This window comes from Daucus carota, chromosome 8 (genome assembly GCF_001625215.2).
Source record: "Daucus carota subsp. sativus chromosome 8, DH1 v3.0, whole genome shotgun sequence".
NCBI classification, from domain to species: domain Eukaryota; kingdom Viridiplantae; phylum Streptophyta; class Magnoliopsida; order Apiales; family Apiaceae; genus Daucus; species Daucus carota.
The window spans coordinates 12,829,415-12,849,534 of NC_030388.2; the positions used below are offsets into that span (position 1 = coordinate 12,829,415).

The 20,120-nt window shown below is 34.2% G+C and overlaps 3 protein-coding genes across 3 annotated transcripts; 2 read left to right on the forward strand and 1 right to left on the reverse strand.

Annotated features, from left to right (window-relative positions):
- Positions 1-1,478: 1,478 nt before the first annotated feature.
- On the forward strand, positions 1,479-4,015 carry LOC108198146 (uncharacterized). The gene is made up of 4 exons (XM_064083711.1): positions 1,479-1,583; positions 1,857-2,420; positions 2,505-3,596; positions 3,782-4,015. Exons 1-4 carry the CDS (start codon positions 1,479-1,481, stop codon positions 4,013-4,015), a joined length of 1,995 nt encoding a protein of 664 aa, XP_063939781.1.
- Positions 4,016-4,329: 314 nt separating this feature from the next.
- Positions 4,330-6,032, reverse strand: LOC108198147 (uncharacterized). Its single transcript, XM_017365917.2, has 4 exons — positions 5,234-6,032; positions 5,039-5,131; positions 4,829-4,896; positions 4,330-4,715 (listed from the first exon to the last, which is right to left on the reverse strand). Exons 1-4 carry the CDS (start codon positions 5,876-5,878, stop codon positions 4,571-4,573), a joined length of 951 nt encoding a protein of 316 aa, XP_017221406.1. The 5' UTR covers positions 5,879-6,032; the 3' UTR covers positions 4,330-4,570.
- A 1,608-nt stretch (positions 6,033-7,640) lies between these two features.
- On the forward strand, positions 7,641-18,235 carry LOC108200098 (uncharacterized). The gene is made up of 12 exons (XM_017368162.2): positions 7,641-8,097; positions 8,467-8,670; positions 9,489-9,634; positions 11,807-12,075; positions 12,460-12,548; positions 13,527-13,674; positions 13,752-14,191; positions 14,293-14,804; positions 14,883-14,943; positions 15,049-15,333; positions 15,551-15,812; positions 17,796-18,235. Exons 1-12 carry the CDS (start codon positions 7,723-7,725, stop codon positions 18,131-18,133), a joined length of 3,129 nt encoding a protein of 1,042 aa, XP_017223651.1. The 5' UTR covers positions 7,641-7,722; the 3' UTR covers positions 18,134-18,235.
- The last annotated feature ends 1,885 nt before the right edge of the window (positions 18,236-20,120 follow it).

Consider the following 20,120-nt stretch of genomic DNA (forward strand, 5'->3'; position numbering starts at 1 on the left):
TTTAAAAGCAAAAATAATTTTTAGATATGAACCCAACATGCACAAAATTTTGACATCTCCATTTCTTTTTCTCTTGTTTGATGCATACTTATTTTTTCTTTAGCTAATTGTTGGCATACTTGTCATGATAACAAGAGAATTTGTTTGGAACATATCGCTATTTAATCCAACATTTCTTACATTCTTCCTTAGCTTCAATGATATATTAAGTGCTATGGATCAATCCTCTCTAATATCACCAATCATTCACTGTAAATACCACCTGCTTTAGTTTGTTTATCTAATTTTTGGGGTTAATTAGCTATTCCATCACTGAAGCAGAGTCCAACTTGCAAGTAGGTACTTAAACTGAAAAAACTTGCAAGCTGGTAACTAAACCTCATCTTATATTCGATCAGGTAATTGGAATATAACATAACTTTCACTGCTGTTAAATTGCTTTGACTTTTAACGGAGTGCCGTTAAATGTTACAAATCAGCATCCACGTAAGTATATCCACCCATTTATTACTTTGAACCGATTCACATCCATTCAAAACAAAAACCCGATCCATATTTATATCAAATACAAAATTAACAGCTCTTTTTTTTTATAAACACACACAAGTGACGATTAGGAGAGGCAAAGTTAGGGTTTAATGGGGGAGATTGAATGCTAAGCAAATACTGAAGATTGAAGGACATATTGACAAGATATTGAAGCAACAATCAATCACAATGTAAGTCTTTACCCTGAACTCATAATATATGCATTTTCCATCTTAGGGTTTTCTTGAATCTTGCAATTCATGTTTCGTATGATTCTATTTATGTTTTGTATGTTTTGAATCCGTCGTTTTACACATGTTTTGCATTGTTATACACACTGATTGTACTCTTAATTGCTCAGGACTAGCCTATATACATTAATTGTGTACCATGGTGGGGATTTTGGGCATGTTCCTCATAAAACTTACACAAGTGATATATATAAAAAGTATGAAGATGTTGATGTGGAAAATATGGTTGTTGAAGAACTGAAAGATAGTTTGGGTGATATAATGGGTGAATACGACTCCTTGTTTTTTTGCACTGATGGGAAATTTATAAAAAATGGGATCTCTCTTCTGTGTAATGGAAGTAAAAATGAGGCTGTTGAAAAGAGTAAGCTGGCTAATGGATTTATAATCTTATATGTGTATCATCTACCTAAGGATTTGCTTGATAATTTTGGGAATGATATGAGCGAGATAGGTTATGAGGCAGAGAGGGGAAGTGGTGAGATGAGAAGGTTGGAGCAGGAGGTGAATGAGGCAGAAAGTGAAAGGGAGGAGGATGTGATTGAATCAGAAAGTGAAAGGGGTGATTGTAGTGATGATGAGTTCATCGAAATTAGAAAGGCTACCAAGGCAGCTAGAAAGAAAATACAACAAGAGGAGGAAAATTATTAAAGAGATTGTGGAGATGAAGAATATGTTGGTTGTGAGGAAGAAGAGGGCATGTCTTTAAGTGAAGATTATCTAATGAGTGAAGAAGAGGATGAGGATGCAGAGGTGTGTTATGTTGAGCCACCAGAAAAGAGAAAAACATCTTTGTCTCCTGGGGTATTTAATAGTAAAACACCAGCCAAAGACATCAAATGGAAAGTGGGTATGATTTTTTCTGATAAAAAACAGTTTAAAACAACAGTGAGGGATAGTAGTATGGCTAGTGGGAGACCATATAAATATTTAATAGATGATAAAAATAGAATGCAAGTGGCATATGGACAGGGTTGCCCTTTTAAAATGTGGGTCAGCTACATTAAAGACTGTGAAAGTTGGCATATTAAAACAGTAATTAATTAACATAATTATGTGTGGACTTATACAAACAAGCTTGTGACTGTGAAGTACCTAGTGGATTTATTTGGAGATAGAATCAGAAAAAATCCAAACTGGAAGCTCTGTGATATGAAGGAGGAGTTTAAAAGAATTCTAAAAGTTGATGTTTGTGAGGCTAAGTGTTGTCGGGTAAGACAAAAGGCTCTGTCAGCTGTGGAAGAAAAAATGCAAGAACACTACGCTAATTTGAGGAGATTTGGGGGTGAGCTACTAAGGAGTAACAAGAACAATACAGTGAAAATAAAGACAACTAGATTGCAAGAAGGTGATGAACCCAGGTTTCAAAGAATTTATATTTGCTATGATTCACTTAAGAAGGCCTGGAGGAATGAATGTAGACCAGTCCTTGGTCTTGACGGGTGTTTTTTTAAAAGCGTCTGTGGTGGTCAACTCCTTTCCACTGTTGGTAGGGATGGAAACAACTCTATCCTCCCTATAGCTATGGCAGTTGTAGAGAGTGAATGCTATGATTCTTGGAAGTGGTTCTTGGAGCTATTAATAGAGGATCTGGATCTAGGAGGAGGCTTGGGGAAGACACTAATCTCTGATCAACGAAAGGTATCTTTCAACCTTTATATGTCACTTTGATGTGTTCACTTCTATGTGTACTTATAACTAATGTTATTTCAAGGGTTGGATAAGGCTATAAGAGAGTTGATGCCATATGTGGAGCATCGATTTTGTACAAGGCATCTAGTCTCCAATCTGTCAAAAGTGTATCCCTCAACACTTGTGAGTAATTGTTTCTGGAATGCAGCCACTGCAACATACCCAAGGGCCTTCAAGCATGCCATGAAGGAGCTAGAGAGGGCATCTAAGGGAGCTGCAAAAAATATGAAGGGGTTGGATTCAGCAACTTGGTCAAAGGCTTATTTCTCCACTCACTCTATGACTGACAGTACAGATAACAACATGAGTGAATGCTTCAACTCATGGATTTTAAAGACCAGGTACATGCCTATCATCGATATGTTAGTTGAAATTCATGATATGTTGATGATTAGATTACATCAAAAGAGAGATTGGATGGCTAATAGGGACTGCATTATAGTACCTAAGGCTAAACAAATGCTTGATTTGGCTGTGAAAGATAGTGTAGGTTACAAAGCTTTATGGGATGAGAAGGAAAGTTATACAGTCAAAGGAAAGGGTAGTTCTGTTTGTGTAAGCCTAAAAAATAGGACTTGTTCTTGTAGGATTTGGGATTTAACTGGTGTTCCTTGTAGTCATGTTGTCACTGCAATTCAAGAATCAAGACAAAATCCAATTGATTATGTTGCTAAGTGGTTCACAAAAGAGACTTACATGAGATGTTATTCTTATACTTTAGAGGCCCTAAAGGGTGAAGAATTCTGGGATGATGTGGAGGGAGATGTTGTCCTTCCACCTCTCATAGTCAAAAAACTTAGAGGGAGACCTAAGAAACTTAGAAGAAGGGAAGGGTGGGAGGGTTCTGTCAGTAGTGGTAAGAAGCTTAGAATGGCTTACACAGGTCGAGTCATGCATTGCGGAATATGTAGGGAGAAAGGACATAACAGATCTGCTTATCCTAGTAAGACATCTGATCATCAACCACCACAGCTCAAGAAAAGAGGTAGAAAAGGTAGAAAAGAAGATGTAGATGAGGATGAAATTAGGACAGAAGTGGAATTGCAAGATGAGGAGGAGCAAACTGGTGAAGCAGACTTAATGGAGGAAGCACTAAGAGATATCATAGATGAAGACCTTCCACAGGCTAAGAAAGGCAGAAAATAAAAAACTGCAAGTTTGGATGAGATTGAAAGGACATTGAGAGAAGAGGACACACAAAAGAAAAAGAAAAATACTATGACATTTGTAAGTAATTTTTTGCATTTATGCATCATTTATAAGTAATTTTTTACATTTAGGCAATATTTTTACTAACATTGTTTTTGTAGATGCCAACACCTAGTCTTAGAAGGTGTCACGTGGGTACTGGGAGCAATCCTCCTGCATCAACACCACCAAATGCTCCACCAAAGGCAAGGGGCTGCAGTCAGCTTGGAAGCTCTCAGTCACAAGGACCAGTAACCAGGACAAAGGCTGTTAATTTATCACCAGTGACAAGAAAGAAAGCTGCTTCACTTAAGTTCCCAGTCAAACCATTTTCAGCACCAAGAAAAAATATTTAACTACTCAATGCTTGAGCACTAAAGTCTTTTGCTAATTTTCTCCTATGTAATACTCTGCTTCTGGGGAACTTATCTTTTTGTTGTTACTTCCTTGACTGAACTACCTACCACTGGGAGTACAAGAATCTTTATTATCATGTGCTTTATTATCATGTCTGGAATCTTATTTCCTTTATTTTTTGTGTCGTCTCTTTATTTATTCAACTTTTCAATTATGGTGTCCAGTGGTGTTGTGTGTAGTAGATGAAGTAGATATACGAGTTTTATTTATTTGATGCAACATGTGTATGAGTATATATTTATTACCATCTAATAATAAAAGATGAATGGGGATTTAAATTAAGGATTGGATTTTTCACAGAGTTTACTATTACAGGCATCTGGCGGTCCACCTAAGCATAAAATGAACACCTAAGCAAGCCTAGTCACTTTTCCATCCCTCTGTTAATGTCAACAACTTAGATGAAAATTTTTTGACGTTCAAGTAGTTGACTGCAAGTTTTTTCAGTTTAAGTACCTACTTGCAAGTTGGCCTCCACTTCAGTCATGAAATAGCTAATTAACCCCTAATTTTTGAGCTGCTGTGACATCTTCATCCAAGAATTCTTTTAAGTGTTTGATGAAGTCTTTGGATTTCTCCAGATTGACAGCATGCCCTGCATTTTCAATAATCACTAGCCGAGCACTCTCGCCAATATGTCTATCAAGATATAACAAAATTATTAAATTAAAATTGAGAACTTTTAATGTACACTATAATTGTTTGATTATTCAGTTCAAATGAAATATATAGTGCTTGGTGAAAAACCTTACCTTTGTAATCTATGTCCTAATTCTATCGGAAATATCTGATCTTGGTCTCCCCATATTATTAGTGTCTTCTGTCAAAACAAATATAAATATAACATGACTTAAATATATATATATATATATATATATACACACACACACACTAATTTTGAAGAAAATGGAAAACATCCACTAAAAACCTAAATAGATAAAGAGATGTATAGATAACAAAACCTGGGTAATTCGTGGAAGTTCAGAAAAATGTCGATCCTTAAGGATTGCATAAATGAGTTCTTTTTTCTCTTGCACAAAAGTCGTGCACATGACCTGAAACCAAGAAATTAATACATAATAATATGAAATTATGTAGAATACCTGCAAATATGTGAAAAAAATTGAACTTAAGAGGAAAAAATAGAAAAGACTTGCATTTATAAAATCGTGAAGAAAATAAGATGGGACTCCTTTAACCGGAGGGGGTTTGACAAATGAAAATTGTGTCAACTCCCTCAACTTATCTGGCGTTTGAGGCACCAAAATACTAGCTGCTTCCTCCAAATCCGATACTTTGAACAAACCAGATTTCATGTCGTTCTCCTCTAAGCAAACACCAGTGCAACATAACACCAGTTTTTCTACCATCTTCGGAAATTGTACTGCCATGCGATACCCTACAAACCCTCCATAACTTGTTCCCACCAAACTCAGTTTATCTACTCCATGCATGTCCATTAATCTTTTCATGCATGTTGCTTGGAAAGTTTCTGTTCTCTCATGCAATTTCGTATAAGAGCCTCCAAAGAAAAGAAGATCTGGTACATAAACATTAAACTGGGGAATGAAATGGCGAAGGAGCTCCCCATATTGCCACATGGCATTTGCACCAAATCCATGCAAGAGAAGAAGATTAGGCTTGCTTTGGTCGTAATTTTTCGGCACCCAACAATGCATGGTGGTGCCGTCAGTGAAACCGGTGGTGACAGACTTGAGCCCCGCGTATATGAAATAATAATGGTAAAATCTATCTCTTGAGGCTGTGAAGCTAAGATATTTTACAATTTTCATTTTCGACATTGATAACAACTTTGAATTATATATATAAATTTCATATTTTGGTTATTTCTTCAAAAATTCCAAATATGGTCAGAGATGAAACTACATATCACCAGAACATATTGAAAACCTTGTTGGAAATGAAAGAAATTATCTGAGAACCTTTGGTAAAAATGGCGGAGTCAAAGAAAGATTATGATTTGTATAAGTTTGGAGTAGTTGGTGTGTGGTTGTGCTTTATATTGATTTATTGGGAGATTTTCTATAATTATTCTAATTATTTAAAGATATACAGTTAACTTTACTCACATACACACACATATGGGTCATGTTCCTCATTGAACACTTGTGTTTTGTTGGGGTGTATGATTGTGAAAGAAATGAAATGAAAAATGAACTATATTATGGGTAATTGTTAACAAATTTCATTGATTCCTTTATTCCATTCCTTACATTATGTGCATGCTAGAGATCATATCTTCAATTTGAGATGGAATGCTCCATTCTCTCATACCCCTAATTTTTTCTCAAATTTCATCATAGCAATTTTACACTCACTTAAATTTATTTTAAAACTTCCCTTCTATCTATATTAGTTTCAAATAATTTTACTCATTCCATTCCATTCTCCCCAACCAAACACAACATTAGTCTAGGAAACCTTAGTTACCTTCCCCTTATTCTAGTATTAATTCATCAGGGTTCTGCATGCAAAAAATGGTGTGTTTATGTATTATATTTTGAAATTTATTTTCATATCACATAGAAATACAAAAAACATGTATTTAGATTTAGATCCTAAAAGTCTATTTAAAATTTAGTGTTCTGCAGCAGAACCTTAGTGATTATAATATTTTATTTTAAATATAGATTTTCTTTTGAACACGACCCTATATATATTAGAATTTTTTTGTTACCAGTGCTACACAACACACTTTGGAATAGAGATGTTCAAAAAATCTGAAATCTGAAATCCGGTCTGATCCGATCTGGAAAAAAAAATCTGAAAATCCCGATTTGAAAAAAAATCCGATCTAGCCCGGCCCGGTCTAAGGGCCTGAAACAGGCCTAGTATTTTCAAAAAATCTAGATTTTATCTGGATTTTTCAAAAATCCGAATTTTTTTATAAGTAAACCAGGCCTAGTACTATCTGGAAAAGCCCAGCCTGATTTTCAAAAACGCCCGGCCCGATCTGTTTGGAAAAAAATCCGATTTTTCTGGCCCGGTCTGGATCTAGCCCGAACAGATATTTTGTGCATCTCTACTTTGGAACATGTTGTTTAGTTTTCATTACTCCATTTATTTTTGACATTATTTGAATTTCTAGGTTCTTTCCTAAATTAAAATAGATTTATCTTTATTTTAAATTTAATATTTATCATTTATCAAATATTATAATAATCTCATGCAAAGCAATTTTTATTTGGAAAAATGGGTATAATTTCAAAAATTTTGCCTATGTGTTATAATTCAAAAAAATTAATATCTTAAGCTTGATTTTAAATACTTACATTTTTTTTTTTTTTTTGTCACATAAATAAATAAATACTTACATTTTAGTTATACTATTTAACATTTTCTAAAATGAATTTCTCAACCTCTCAAAACTTTTATTCTCTTTCTCGCTGCTTGTTTACCATTCTTATATATAAATTTGATTTGAAATGTATAATTATTCATGTTTGTTCTTAAATTACCATTTCCCATATAATACAAAATATGAATTTTAATATTCGAAGAGCGGGAAGTTGAAAATTCAAAAAGTGATAAAAGCGGGACTTTGAATTCCCATTCCAATTCCAAATTTCCAATCGATATTAGAAAGTAAAGGAGAAAGGATAAGCGAGATTTGAAGTTGAAAGCAATGGCGGTGGCGAGTGTAGAACAAGAAGGAGAAGAGATCGTACTAGTAATGGAGAAAATAGGTAGAATTCTAGAGGAAGCGAAAGCATCAAACGCAACTCACATCCGAAAGCTAAAAGATCTTTCCGCTATCAAATCAAACTCAACTCACATCTTCTTCTCCGCTTTCTCCAAAACCCTAACTCCTCTTTTCAGTCACTCCCAGCGTCGCCTCGCTTCCGCTGAAAGAATCGTGCGATTCGTCTCGGCTTTCGCTACCACGCCTCCTAATCTCTGCGATCCCTTGTTTCTCCAGCAATTTGTTCGCTTTCTGCTCGGAGCCACCACGGCTGCTAATAACACTGCTCGCTTTAGAGCTTGCCAGCTCATCTCTGAGGTACAATTTTTTCTTCAATTTCCTTTAACACATACTTTTTTTTTCGATTTTGTATAATACTTTTAGCGTTTCATGATTTAACCGCGTATGTAATTACATATTTTAGTATTACAATACTTGTTAGCGTTTCATGATTTAACCGTATGTAATTACAAATTTTAGTATTACAATTTCTTTAATTTTCCCCTTTTTTAATAGTGCATTTGATTTTCTTAACTAACCAAATTCACATGTATGTTGCTTCTTTGTCTGCTTAATTCTCCACTATTTCACTTGTCACTTAATGTTGCATGTTTGATTTTTGTTTGACTTGCTCGCCTTTGTTCATGAGGATGTAATGTATAACTATTTTTAATATTTCACATCTAGATCATAGTGCGGCTGCCAGATGATACTGAAGTAAGCAACGATCTGTGGGATGAGGTGATAGATTGTTTCAAATTGAGGATAGCAGATAAAGTTCCGATGATCCGTGCATGTGTCATCAGGGCTCTGTCACGCTTTGCAAATGATGCAGAGAATAGTGACATTCTTGAGCTGTTTATTCAGTCATTGCCTCGAGAACAGAATGCAGTATGCTCTCTTAACAGTTATTAGCTGTCTACACATATTATTATATCTGGATGCTCACTGTCTTAGAAGCGTCTACAACTAATTGAAATCTCTTTTATTATATATTACAGATATAGAATATCGTCTGTACTGTTGGTAGTTCTGTATATAAACTTATTACTCCCTCTGTCCCATTGAATTGTATACATTACTTTTTGGCACGTTTTTTAAGACTCCTTTAAAGTATAGTTCCATAATATATTTAAATATTTTTGAATAAAAGTTTGGGCCGTGTTTGGAAGTTAGCGGTTTGAGAAAAAATTAGAGGTTTGGGGTGAGTTAGAGGTTTGACCATTTCAATCCGCTAATGATAGTGTTTTATAGTTAGCGGATTGAAATAGAGGTTTGGCGTCAAAAAGCTAATTTTCAAAAAGCTACTTTGAGGAGCTTTTTGGGTTAGCGATTTTGCTATGTGTCATGAAAAGCTAATGAAACAGCTATTTACCAAACAGTTTTAGACGAATCCGCTAATTCAATCCGCTAGTCAAAACATCTATTTCAATCAGCTAGTCAAAATATCTAATTCAATCTGCTAACAACTAACCGCTAACAGCTAATTCCCAAACAGGGCCTTGATGTTTAAACTTTTATTCAAAGAAACATTATGGAGCTATATTTTATAGGAGTCTCAAAATGCGTGCAAATAGTAAACGTATACAACCTCTTGGGACGGAGGGAGTCTTATGTTTAAGAGCCCAAGTTGTCTCTTTTAATCAACTAAAACAACTTAAGTATTATCCTTATTGTCTACAAGTGTTTTTTTTTTTGTTTCTGTTTAGGATGTTCGTAAGACAATACTACTTTGTTTGCCTCCTTCAAATGCAACTTCACAAGCTATCATTGACCGCACCCTTGATATAAGTGAATCAGTTCGCAAAGCAGCATATTTTGTTCTGGCTAGTAAATTTCCCCTTCAGAGCTTGAGGTAAATTTAAGCAATAATGCGTAAAGCCTTATTTTTTGATTAAATGTTCTTCATTTTGTACTGCTATCACTGTATTTTTAATGCTGTTTTAGTTCTTAATTGTATGCAATAATGCAATGCTAAACTATTTAAACTCTGGAATCCAGATGAGATTCATTCCCTAGTTTCAAGTTTTGAACACTCTTATGGGACTTGTCCTACTTACTTTACGGCTTAGGCCAAACCAGGAGTAGGCGCTTTCTTAATTAAGAGGATTTATAATAGTGGCACCAGGACATAAGTTATGACTCTGTATCGTCCATCTGCACAAGATGGAATGCTAGAACTAGCTAAAAATGTTACAATGATTTTGATTTGTACTACTTTGCCAGTTTTGCCTACTTCAAAAAGCTACTTTTTATTTTCTTTCTTAAAAATTTTCAATTAAGTAAATTTTTTTAAAAATAAAAGTCATTATCTGTCAGGCAAGTTTTTGTAATGCAAGTTTAATTGATAATATTTAACTTGTAATTTACAAAAATATCTGTAAAAAAGTGACAGAAAATGTTAGAAGTTACAAAAAGCTTAATAGAAGTGCCTTTTCTAGTCAAACTAATATTCCAAGAAAGTAAGACCATCTCTACCTATAACTTGTCGGGTTTTAAATGACAATCAAGTCTAGTTACGAAATAGACTCCAATATGGTTTTGCAGCTTCTATGTGGTCCACTTATAATCTTAACCAAACAATCACCAAGTTCGAAATGTCCATCTACATCTCCATGAATTATTGAATAACCCATATATGTGAGACCATCAAATTACAAGTTTCACTGTAAAATGGACTTCAATATAATTTCCATCTTGTTATGAATAAACTGTAGCATATAAGAATGGATTCTGGTAGTAATCTAACGATCGTAACCTCTGAGTTACCATCTATGTATGTCAACTAAAGTATAAAATGGTGCCAAGTTGGAAGAGCATGTATGACTAACTCAAAGTTTGTTATGCAAACTATCTTATACAGACCAGTTTCCACAAAATGCTTTAATCCAAACACATTATATGATTTGCTCCTCTTTCTGCAGAACTATCAGCTCTTATAATCCATCTATATTTTAAAGTTTGTCATTTAGGGAGATATATCCATCTGGCCATTCCTGTTTAATGTATAACAACAGTGCCACTGTTACAAAAGATTAATTTAGAGTAAGATGAGAAGGAAGTCGTAGTGTGTCCTTTTTTATTTGTTTTTCTGAAATATTTCAAAGAGAGAAGTGGAAGGAATCTTCTAGCCATCTCTCACCAAAACTCTCCTTTAAAGTTGATTATATGGGATGGAAAAGAAATATCCAGTCAACAAAATATCCTTTGGTACCAAATCTCTCTTTGCCAGCTCATAGTTGTGATTGCACATTATATATATAATTGTAAGATTTTATTTCCAATTTTTTATCACAGGCGACTTCCTTTTCTTCTCATTAATTATCTGACATTCTGACATATTTATATTTTTGGTTAATTTCTCCCTTTTCAGCCGCATTTGAATGTGTAGACACATTTAAGCTGTCTTGGAAAATTTCAACTATTGTTATATTGATATTAATATTTCGAGCCAGGCAATAGTATCTACTGGATGCTTCTGTATAGGATTCCCAGCTACTTATATGATTAATGATTATATCAGAATTACTATGCGTGATGCCATTCATTTATTTTATGATGTGTTTTTTTAAGAAGCTCAGGACCGTTGCATTTTATATTCAATAAAGTGGTGGTGTTGCTGACTTGCGATTATCGTTTGTTAATCATGAATGGGTTGTCTTTATCATTAAAATAAAATTGTTCACTTTGTTGTTTGGTCTAAATCTGTTCTCGTTTGCGAAAAATAGATAATCAGTTAAGGTCTTTGCATATCTTCACTTTTTTGTGTGCAACAGAATGTGGATCTAACTTGATGTCCTTTCATTACTAATTATATAATTAATCAGACAAAAGCCTACCTTCATTCTCAAGCTATTTTTTGTTCAAGCTTTGGGTCCTGCTTATTGAAATATATTATTTAGGGTGATAACAAACTGCATGTTCAAGAATTCTTAGCAGTTTGGACTTTTGGGCCTTGAACATGATCCAATGTTTAACCTATTCACATGATTTGATGCCTAATTTTTCTATGGTCCATTGCTTTCAGCATAAAGCTCCGTACTATCATTCTACGTAGGGGACTTGCTGATCGATCAACAGCTGTTGTGGAGCAATGTCTTGCATTGATAAAAGATGAATGGCTTATGAAGAGTTGTAGCGGAGACCCCATTGTGCTTTTAAGGTACCTTGATGTTGAAACTTATGAGCTGGTAGGGGAGTCTGTCATGGAAGCCCTTCTTCATGCTGGGTTGGGGAACATTCAAAAAAATGGAAGTCTCACACAATTTAATCTATTAACAAGGAATGATAACGAAGGTTGGTACTGTTAACTAACATCTCTTGAGTGATATTTTTTCAAATTATCTAACTTGATATCAAGTACTAATTTCCTAATAAGTTCCTTTTAGCTGGCTGTACTGATTTATAAAGCGAGCTTACCCATACTATACTCATTGTGAGTTGGTGTAAACATTTGCAAGCCTAAGGAAGAGATTTAATGCAAGTTACAAATTTGCAATAATGCGTGCTTTGAACTTAATAATTCGCTGAAATTCGTAAAAAGTTGCAGAAAGAATGAAAAATACAACTCTAATGAACTCTAGTTTTTGGGCTCGCAAAATTTCATTTTAGACCAATTATAAAAGAACAGTCTTTTATTGTCCTTGTCTTCTTACAGTATTCATATTTGTTTATTTGCAGAGCGGTGCAATTCACACATCCCGTTGATCGAACCAGAGATTGCTCTCTATTGGAGGGTTGTGTGTAAGCACTTACACACAAAGGCAGAGGTGTGTATTCCTTCAAATGAATTTCTGCCTATTAGTTGTATGCTGAAAGTTCTACACTAGCTGTCTGAATTTTAATTGAATGTTATGTTGGTCTTTTTCATAGATTAGTTCATATTACTGTCTTCCCTGTAAATTTTCCTTCTATTGCTTCTGTCTGTGTTCAATTTTTTACAGTATCTTTCTAGTATCATTAAAGAATACTTCAGATTTCAAACTGAATAAGACAATTCTGCTGAGATTGTTTGCATCTTCATAGTTTTTTAACCCATAATATATTAGCTAATAATAGATGTGTCTAGTACATGTTCTCTACCTTAGTGAAGTTTTTTTTATAATACTGATATCTTAACTATGTTGTATTGACACACCTTCATCCAACACTAGCTTGTCTGTGATAAGTCCTTAGCTTTTGTATGTTGACTGGCTTCAATGTGACATGTTGCAATTTATTGATGTTTTATCTTCTCTGTCCATTTGTGCAATTAAAAAAGTGAGCTAATTTTTTTTATTGTAGTTACATTCGTCATAACTTTAATAATATCTTGTTTCTATAATTTGTATTTAGCACTTTTAGTTTGTTCTGACTGAAACATACTACAACCTTTGTTATAAAGGTTATCTTGATTTCTAGTGTCTTGCATTCAACTCGACATTAGTCTGTTCTCTTATATAAATCCTGAGTACAGTGCTATGTAAGCGACCCTCGAGAATTAATTGTTCAGACACAAATACTGACTTTATCAATCTATCACCTGCATCTTTTAGTTTCATTAGTTGGACCTCTCTACTGCTGAAGGTGACAACACTAATCAAGGAATTTGAACATACTATATCTATAAGATGTCATTATATTGTTAAAGAACATCAATTTGTAAGTGTAATGACTCCTGCTGATTTTGTCCTGGCCTCAATTATTGGTTTTATTGCTTAGACATTTAAGAATAATGATGATGCAGTATTTCATTTTTTTTAAAACAGGCTAAAGGTTCTGATGCCGCTATGAAGACGGGAACTGAAGCTGCTGTATATGCAGCAGAAGCATCTGATACTAATGACCTTCTGGAAAGAGTTCTTCCTGAAACTGTTGATGAATATGTTGAATTTGTTAAAGCTCATATTGCTGCCGGTAATAAGCAGTTTACATTCTCAATTGGTTTTCCAACATATATTGAGCTTTTACAACAGGTTATTGTGTCTTTCCAGGACCAAATTGTCGTTTTACATCTAGACAATTACTTTTGCTTGGTGAGATGATTGATTTCTCCGACACTTCAAATAGGAAAGCTGCTGGTGCATTTATCCAGGAGTTACTAGAGATGCCTCCTGAGCATGAATTAGATGATGATGGCAATGAAGTTGTCATAGGAGATGGGATCAATCTTGGTGGAGATAAACAATGGGCTGATGCAGTGTCACGATTGGCTAAAAAAGTTTATGCTGCTTCGGGAGAATTTGAAGAAGTATTTCTGGGGGTCATTGAGAAGCTTGCTCGACCTTGCAGGGAGAGAACAGCAAATTTCGTGCAGTGGATGCACTGCCTTTCTGTGACCAGCCTGATATTGGAAAATACTAACTCATTTCGTTGGATGCTCGGAATGTCGATTGAACCTGCAGAGCTCCTATTGTCTTTATTGTTACCCGGGGTATGTGTTATAAAAGTTTCACTTGTATGTTGGAACATATAAATGATTAATACACGTGTCCTTTCTGTATTTGATGATATACATGATGTTCAAACATGCAGGCTAAACACATCCACGTAGATATACAGAGGGCAGCGATTAGGTGCCTCGGCCTCTTTGGATTATTAGAGAAGAAACCCAGTGAGGAACTAACTAAGCAGTTACTAGTTTCCTTTGTAAAGGAATTCTCACCAACTAGTGCAATGGCTGGTAAGGCTTTGATCGATCTTTCAATGTGGCATGGCCCACATGAAATTAGCAAAGCCATAACCCCAGATTTTGCATCAGAACTTCAGGAGGCAATGCCTTCTGACCCTATCAAATTTGTCAACCCTAATGAGGAAATGGGTAATGATCTACTTGATCTGTTATTAGCTGGGCTTGAAAGATGGAAAAGGACCAAAGTTTCAGAGGTTGATGAGGATGAGTCGGTGCAAGCTGTTCTCGGGGAAGGGTTTGCAAAGATTCTACTCTTGAGTGATAAGTACCCAACGATACCTGCTTCATCACATCCTTTACTTTTAGAAAAGCTGATGGGCCTTTATTTTTGCAGTGAAATTACAGAACTGCGGAGGTGATTCACTTTACTTTTATTCCTGTTTAGTTTTATTCTCGTAAAAAGATTCATAGCTGATTCTTTTCTATTGATTAGGTTAAAGCAATGCCTATTTGTATTCTTTGAGCATTATTCGTCGCTCTCTGTGAATCACAAGGCAAGTAACACTGATCTGTGGCTACATTTTATGCCATAAGGTGCTATTCACTTTTCTACTATAAAGAGTGATTAATGCTAATTTTATGCAAATTTAAATACGCAGAAATGTTTGTCGAGGGCTTTTATTCCTACCATGCGTTCAATGTGGCCAGGCATAGATGGTAATCCGGCTGGATCCCCAGTAATGGTGTCTAACATGCGTAAGCGTGCTGTGCAAGCTTCACGGTTTATGCTGCAGATGTTGCAGACTCCATTGTACACAAAAGAGACAGAACAGATAGATGAAACTTGTAGCAGTAGTCCCTCAGATGGAGTTGATGATATAGAAAATGGTTCTGATGAATTTGAGAATGGAGACGAAGGGCTTGCTATACGCATAGTTGTTGAGGTAATCTGACTTTGATATGCTAGGATAATATATATTTATAACATGATCTATACTGTATTGTGATGAGTGATATCATAATCATAATATTATTATTATTAATAAAAATTTGGTGCCATATTTACAATATACAGGTGTTGGTACTCTCTGCTTGTGTGTCTAGTTAAAACTATGAGTACAATCTTTGTAATCTTTTCCACTCACCCTCATCTTCGTATAGGCTATATCCTTCCCTGTAAAGAAGACAGCTGCAGAGAAGGCATATCTAGTAGCAATCTGTAAATTGATCCCAATGCTTCGTTTCCGTTTATCGGAACAAGGGCCCATAAAGTTAATGAGGCGTCTTTTAAATCGTGTGATGGAATTTGTCTCTTCAGAAAGGGAGTTGGTTAAGGAGCTAAAGCGAGTTGCAGAACGGCTTCAGACAGCTGATAAACATCAAGAACAGGATCTGCATTCTGATCAAGCTAACCTTATTCTGGGTAAAGCCTTGTTTCTTTAATTAGTGTCCACTTAACTTTAATTTATTTTCCTTGCTTTAACGGTTTGATAGAATATTCTTCTTTGTTGGATCCTTCATCTAGAAAATAGTACCAAGGCTTTGTTTGCTACATGGATTATAATTTAAGGAATGGGGATGATAGTATATTCTTCTTTGTTGGATAGACTCCCTTCTCCAACCCAATACTATAACGGCTATAAAGTAAATTAAATGATAGTGAGACACCAAGTTTGGTAGCAAATGTTCATTTGGTCTAAGTTTTACACAAAATTTGGGGCTTTTCAAAATTACAGGCATACCCTCATGTTCGTTGACAAATCAAATTTATTCCCTTCATGTCCCATGGATATCCTATTATATCCCAACAAAAGATTTACTTCTGAGAAGGTTAGATGAGTATGTTTTTTTATAGATAGAAATTTCCTTTCTGTGTAATATATAGTGTAAACGGGGTGGAGTTGGTTTTGTGGATAGTATAACTTTTACAGTATAATAGTGATTATTACACTATTTTGGTGTTACGGACTAGAGATGATTGTAGGAAATAAGAAAGTGATGTAATGGGGTAGACAAAATAACTTAAACACAATTTAATTTAGCATCTGAGCAGAATGGTCCCTGTAGTTCATTGACTATATATCTGTAATCCCTGTATATACCCTAAATGTTAGTGGAAAGAAGTATATTTGTCCAAATGGATGATCTCTATCTCTTAGAGCAAGTCCAATGCAAGATGCAAAATAGCTATAGCTATTGTTATAATTTAGCACTAAAAAGTGTATTTTATTGCTAAAATAGAACTTCAACTCCAATGCTAGATGCATTTTGCATCCAAATAATTCCAAAATTAAGTAACTTTAGTCCCTCTCTCCTAAACTTTATTTGAAGTTCACCACTATACATACCAATTATAGTTAGTTGATGATGTGGCATGGATGCATAAATGCATCCTTGGTTTCAAATTTAGAACCAAGGATGCATATATACATATTTGCATCCAAATATAGAACCCCATTGGAGTTGAGATTTTAGCATTTAATTTCAAATTATAGAAATGGCACCACTTATAACATTGCATTGGACTTGCTCTTATGCTTGCTAAACCGAGGTATGTTTTATTTATTTATAGAGAATATATACAAAAGGACATTGTTAAGTATATTTTAGGCTGAAGGCAGGAGAAAGTACATAAAGGCTATTTAACGTGTATCGATTGAAATCCTGTACACTTCCATTTTCTTTATATTCAGTGAATCATGATTCTTCCAGCTTTGAAATACACATCAAGTTTCTACATGTTCTCAAGCTCATACAAATACAAGATGGACAAGTAGTTAAGGTCCTGATGAGATATAGACAATTTTTTTTTTTTTTAATACCTGCATTATATGATTTGAAAAAAGAGTGCAAAATTTGGATGGAGAGTTTTTCTGGGTACAAGGGCAAGCTGAGTAAGTATATTAGTACTATATATTGATGCAAGGTATTTTCAGTTATTATTTAATGTCCGGGGAGTGAAAATAGAGACTGAGATATTTGACAAAGCAGACGTATTAATAAGTTATTTATATTTATTTCAGGCAATGGTTACCAAAGATTCCCTCTATACCTTGCATGTCATGGGTCTATTCCCTGTACATGTGTGGGAAATGACAATGTCTAATGATTTTTCTGGGCCCAAATTAGAACTCTATTTCAACTCCTGCAAGTGCACACTTTTAGTGAAAGATGTGTTAACCTTGGGAGCAATTGGCATTCAGACTTGCATTTTTGTGTTTTGCCAATGCCAAACTTGCTTTTAAAGCAGTGGTTCACCACAGCACCACAATTTTCTTTCTGAAGTTAATTCTGTTTTTGTTCTTCACTTTAAGTTACTGATCCTTTGATTGTTTGTTCCACAATATCTACCCCCTTGTTAATTCTTTTATTTTTACTGTTCGTTTCTGAAATGGTTTCTGTTCAGGGAGGTTGCAACTAGAACTTAACCTTAATGAATATGAGTGCACTGATATTCCAACGCCAGTGGCACCACGATCAACCAGGCCAACCTGTCGAAGAAGAAAAGTGAGGGATGAAGAGTCATCATCCGAAGATGAAACATCACCCGAATCTGTCGTCCCTAATAATCCTATCACGATGAGCACCCGTTCACAACGGGCAAGCAAGACTGCTGCAATGAACAAAATTGCAAATAGACCTGTGATGAAAATTGTTGAAAGCGGTGAAGAGGAAGAGGAAGAGGAAGAGGAAGATGTTTCAGAGTTGACATCTGAAGATCATTCAGATGAGTCTTCTGATTAAATAACATGGACAAAGAATACTATTTGTGTGCAACAATTCTGTCTGTATTTTCTTTGTAAATTTTAGGCTGAAATATCAATATTGGCACTTGAAGGTTTGTTATGCTGGCAGGCGGCAGCTGCTTTCTCGTACAACTAACCAAATCATTCTTCTAAGCTCATTTCTAAAAATTGACATATTTATCGCACTTATAAATGTCCCAAAATAGCGTTTTCTATTTTGTTGGTCAAAACTGGCTAGACCATTATTTTGGACCGAGAATGAGTGGCGCTTCACACCTTCCGAAAAATGCATAACAAAGTTTCAACAAAAATAAAAAGAATTATTCAATTATTAGATTCGAGAATGGTTAATAAATGATGCCCTATTCTAGAATTAACAAGTAAATTCAAGAACGAATGAAAAATGGAAAAAAACTATTATAAAAATTAGTTAACCGTTTCAAAAATAGGTACTCCCTCTGTTTCTTTATACATATCCTGTTCGATATATCGCAACTGTTCATAACAAGAGACAAATTACTAATTTACGCATAATCTATAATATTAAATATAGTGATGAGTTCTGTCAAAAAAAAAAATATATATATATAGTGATGAGTGATCTTGTTGTATTAGTATTTATGAGTATTTGGATACAATAAAAATTTTATATTTAATATTATTATGAAATTGAAGATATTAATGATTAAAAGTGTTTATTGACAAACGTGATAAGAGTAATCATGAAAAGTATTAAGGGATGGAGGAGTAACAACTATCCATAATATCCTATTTATAAAATATGCAACAAGTTTTCAGAAAAATAAAAAGAAAAAAAAAGATTTCTCTTAGTTGTAAGTTGTAACACGTGATATCCTAATGTAGGAAATTTTTGTCCATATTCTCCTAAGGTGATATTTACAGAAAATATGATAATTTAAATTAATACCCACTACTTTCTCTAATCAATACCCGCTACTTTCTCATTTCATGTATTATTGTGAATGTGGTACTACTTCCATCCCAAACTAAATAAGCTAAACTTGTTGAATACGAACACAATCATACCTCTCTCCAAACTAAATGCTTTAAGTTTGTAAACTCTTGACACACAAATCATATCAATCATAATTAATTATTAATTTTTACGGTAAACAAAAAATTAGTGTGAAATTTTATTTGTAAACACAAATTTAATATGAAATTTTATCTATTAAAATTGAAAATATAATTTATAAATCCAAGAGATCAATGCAGGATAAGTATAGTGTCACATGAATTGTGCTTATATTACCGATTTAAACATAATGTTCAAAATCACATAAATTATAATCTCAATAAATATAAAAATATATTACACAATCTCATAAAATCTATCACTTTATGAAGTTTAAAAAAGTAAATCAACATTTTAATATCATCATATTTTAATAAATTATAAAATAATCTCAGTTGAATATCATCATATTTTTAACATAACTTAAAATCCTCCCTATCAAATACCACTAGATTTTATAGAATAATCAAAGTTAGAATACATAATTCCATGAACCAAAAAGAATTCCTAATAATACATCTCCATGTACAAATAGCCGGAGAGAAAAGGCTCTCAAAATCACAATTTCAATATATAACATCCCAAATGTCATTGTTTAGGAAAAAAAAACTCCACTGTCACTTCAAAACCCAACTTGAGTAGCGTTTTATATTTTTGAATCAAATGCAACATGCATTCACATTTTGACATTTTCATTTTTTAAATAAGTATAAACGTTACACACAATTACGTTTTACTACCTTCAAACGTAACACGAAGTTACGTTTTAGTGATTAATTTATTAAAAAAAATTTGAAATTAACCGTTGTTAACATTTTAGGGTTCACCTTTGGATTTTAAAATGATTTGTTTCAACTAACGGTTAGAGTTTAGAATTGAGGGCTAAACCTTCGAGGCTAAACCCTTATTAATTCAATGCTTTAGAGCCGTGGGCCCTAATGTCGAGGAA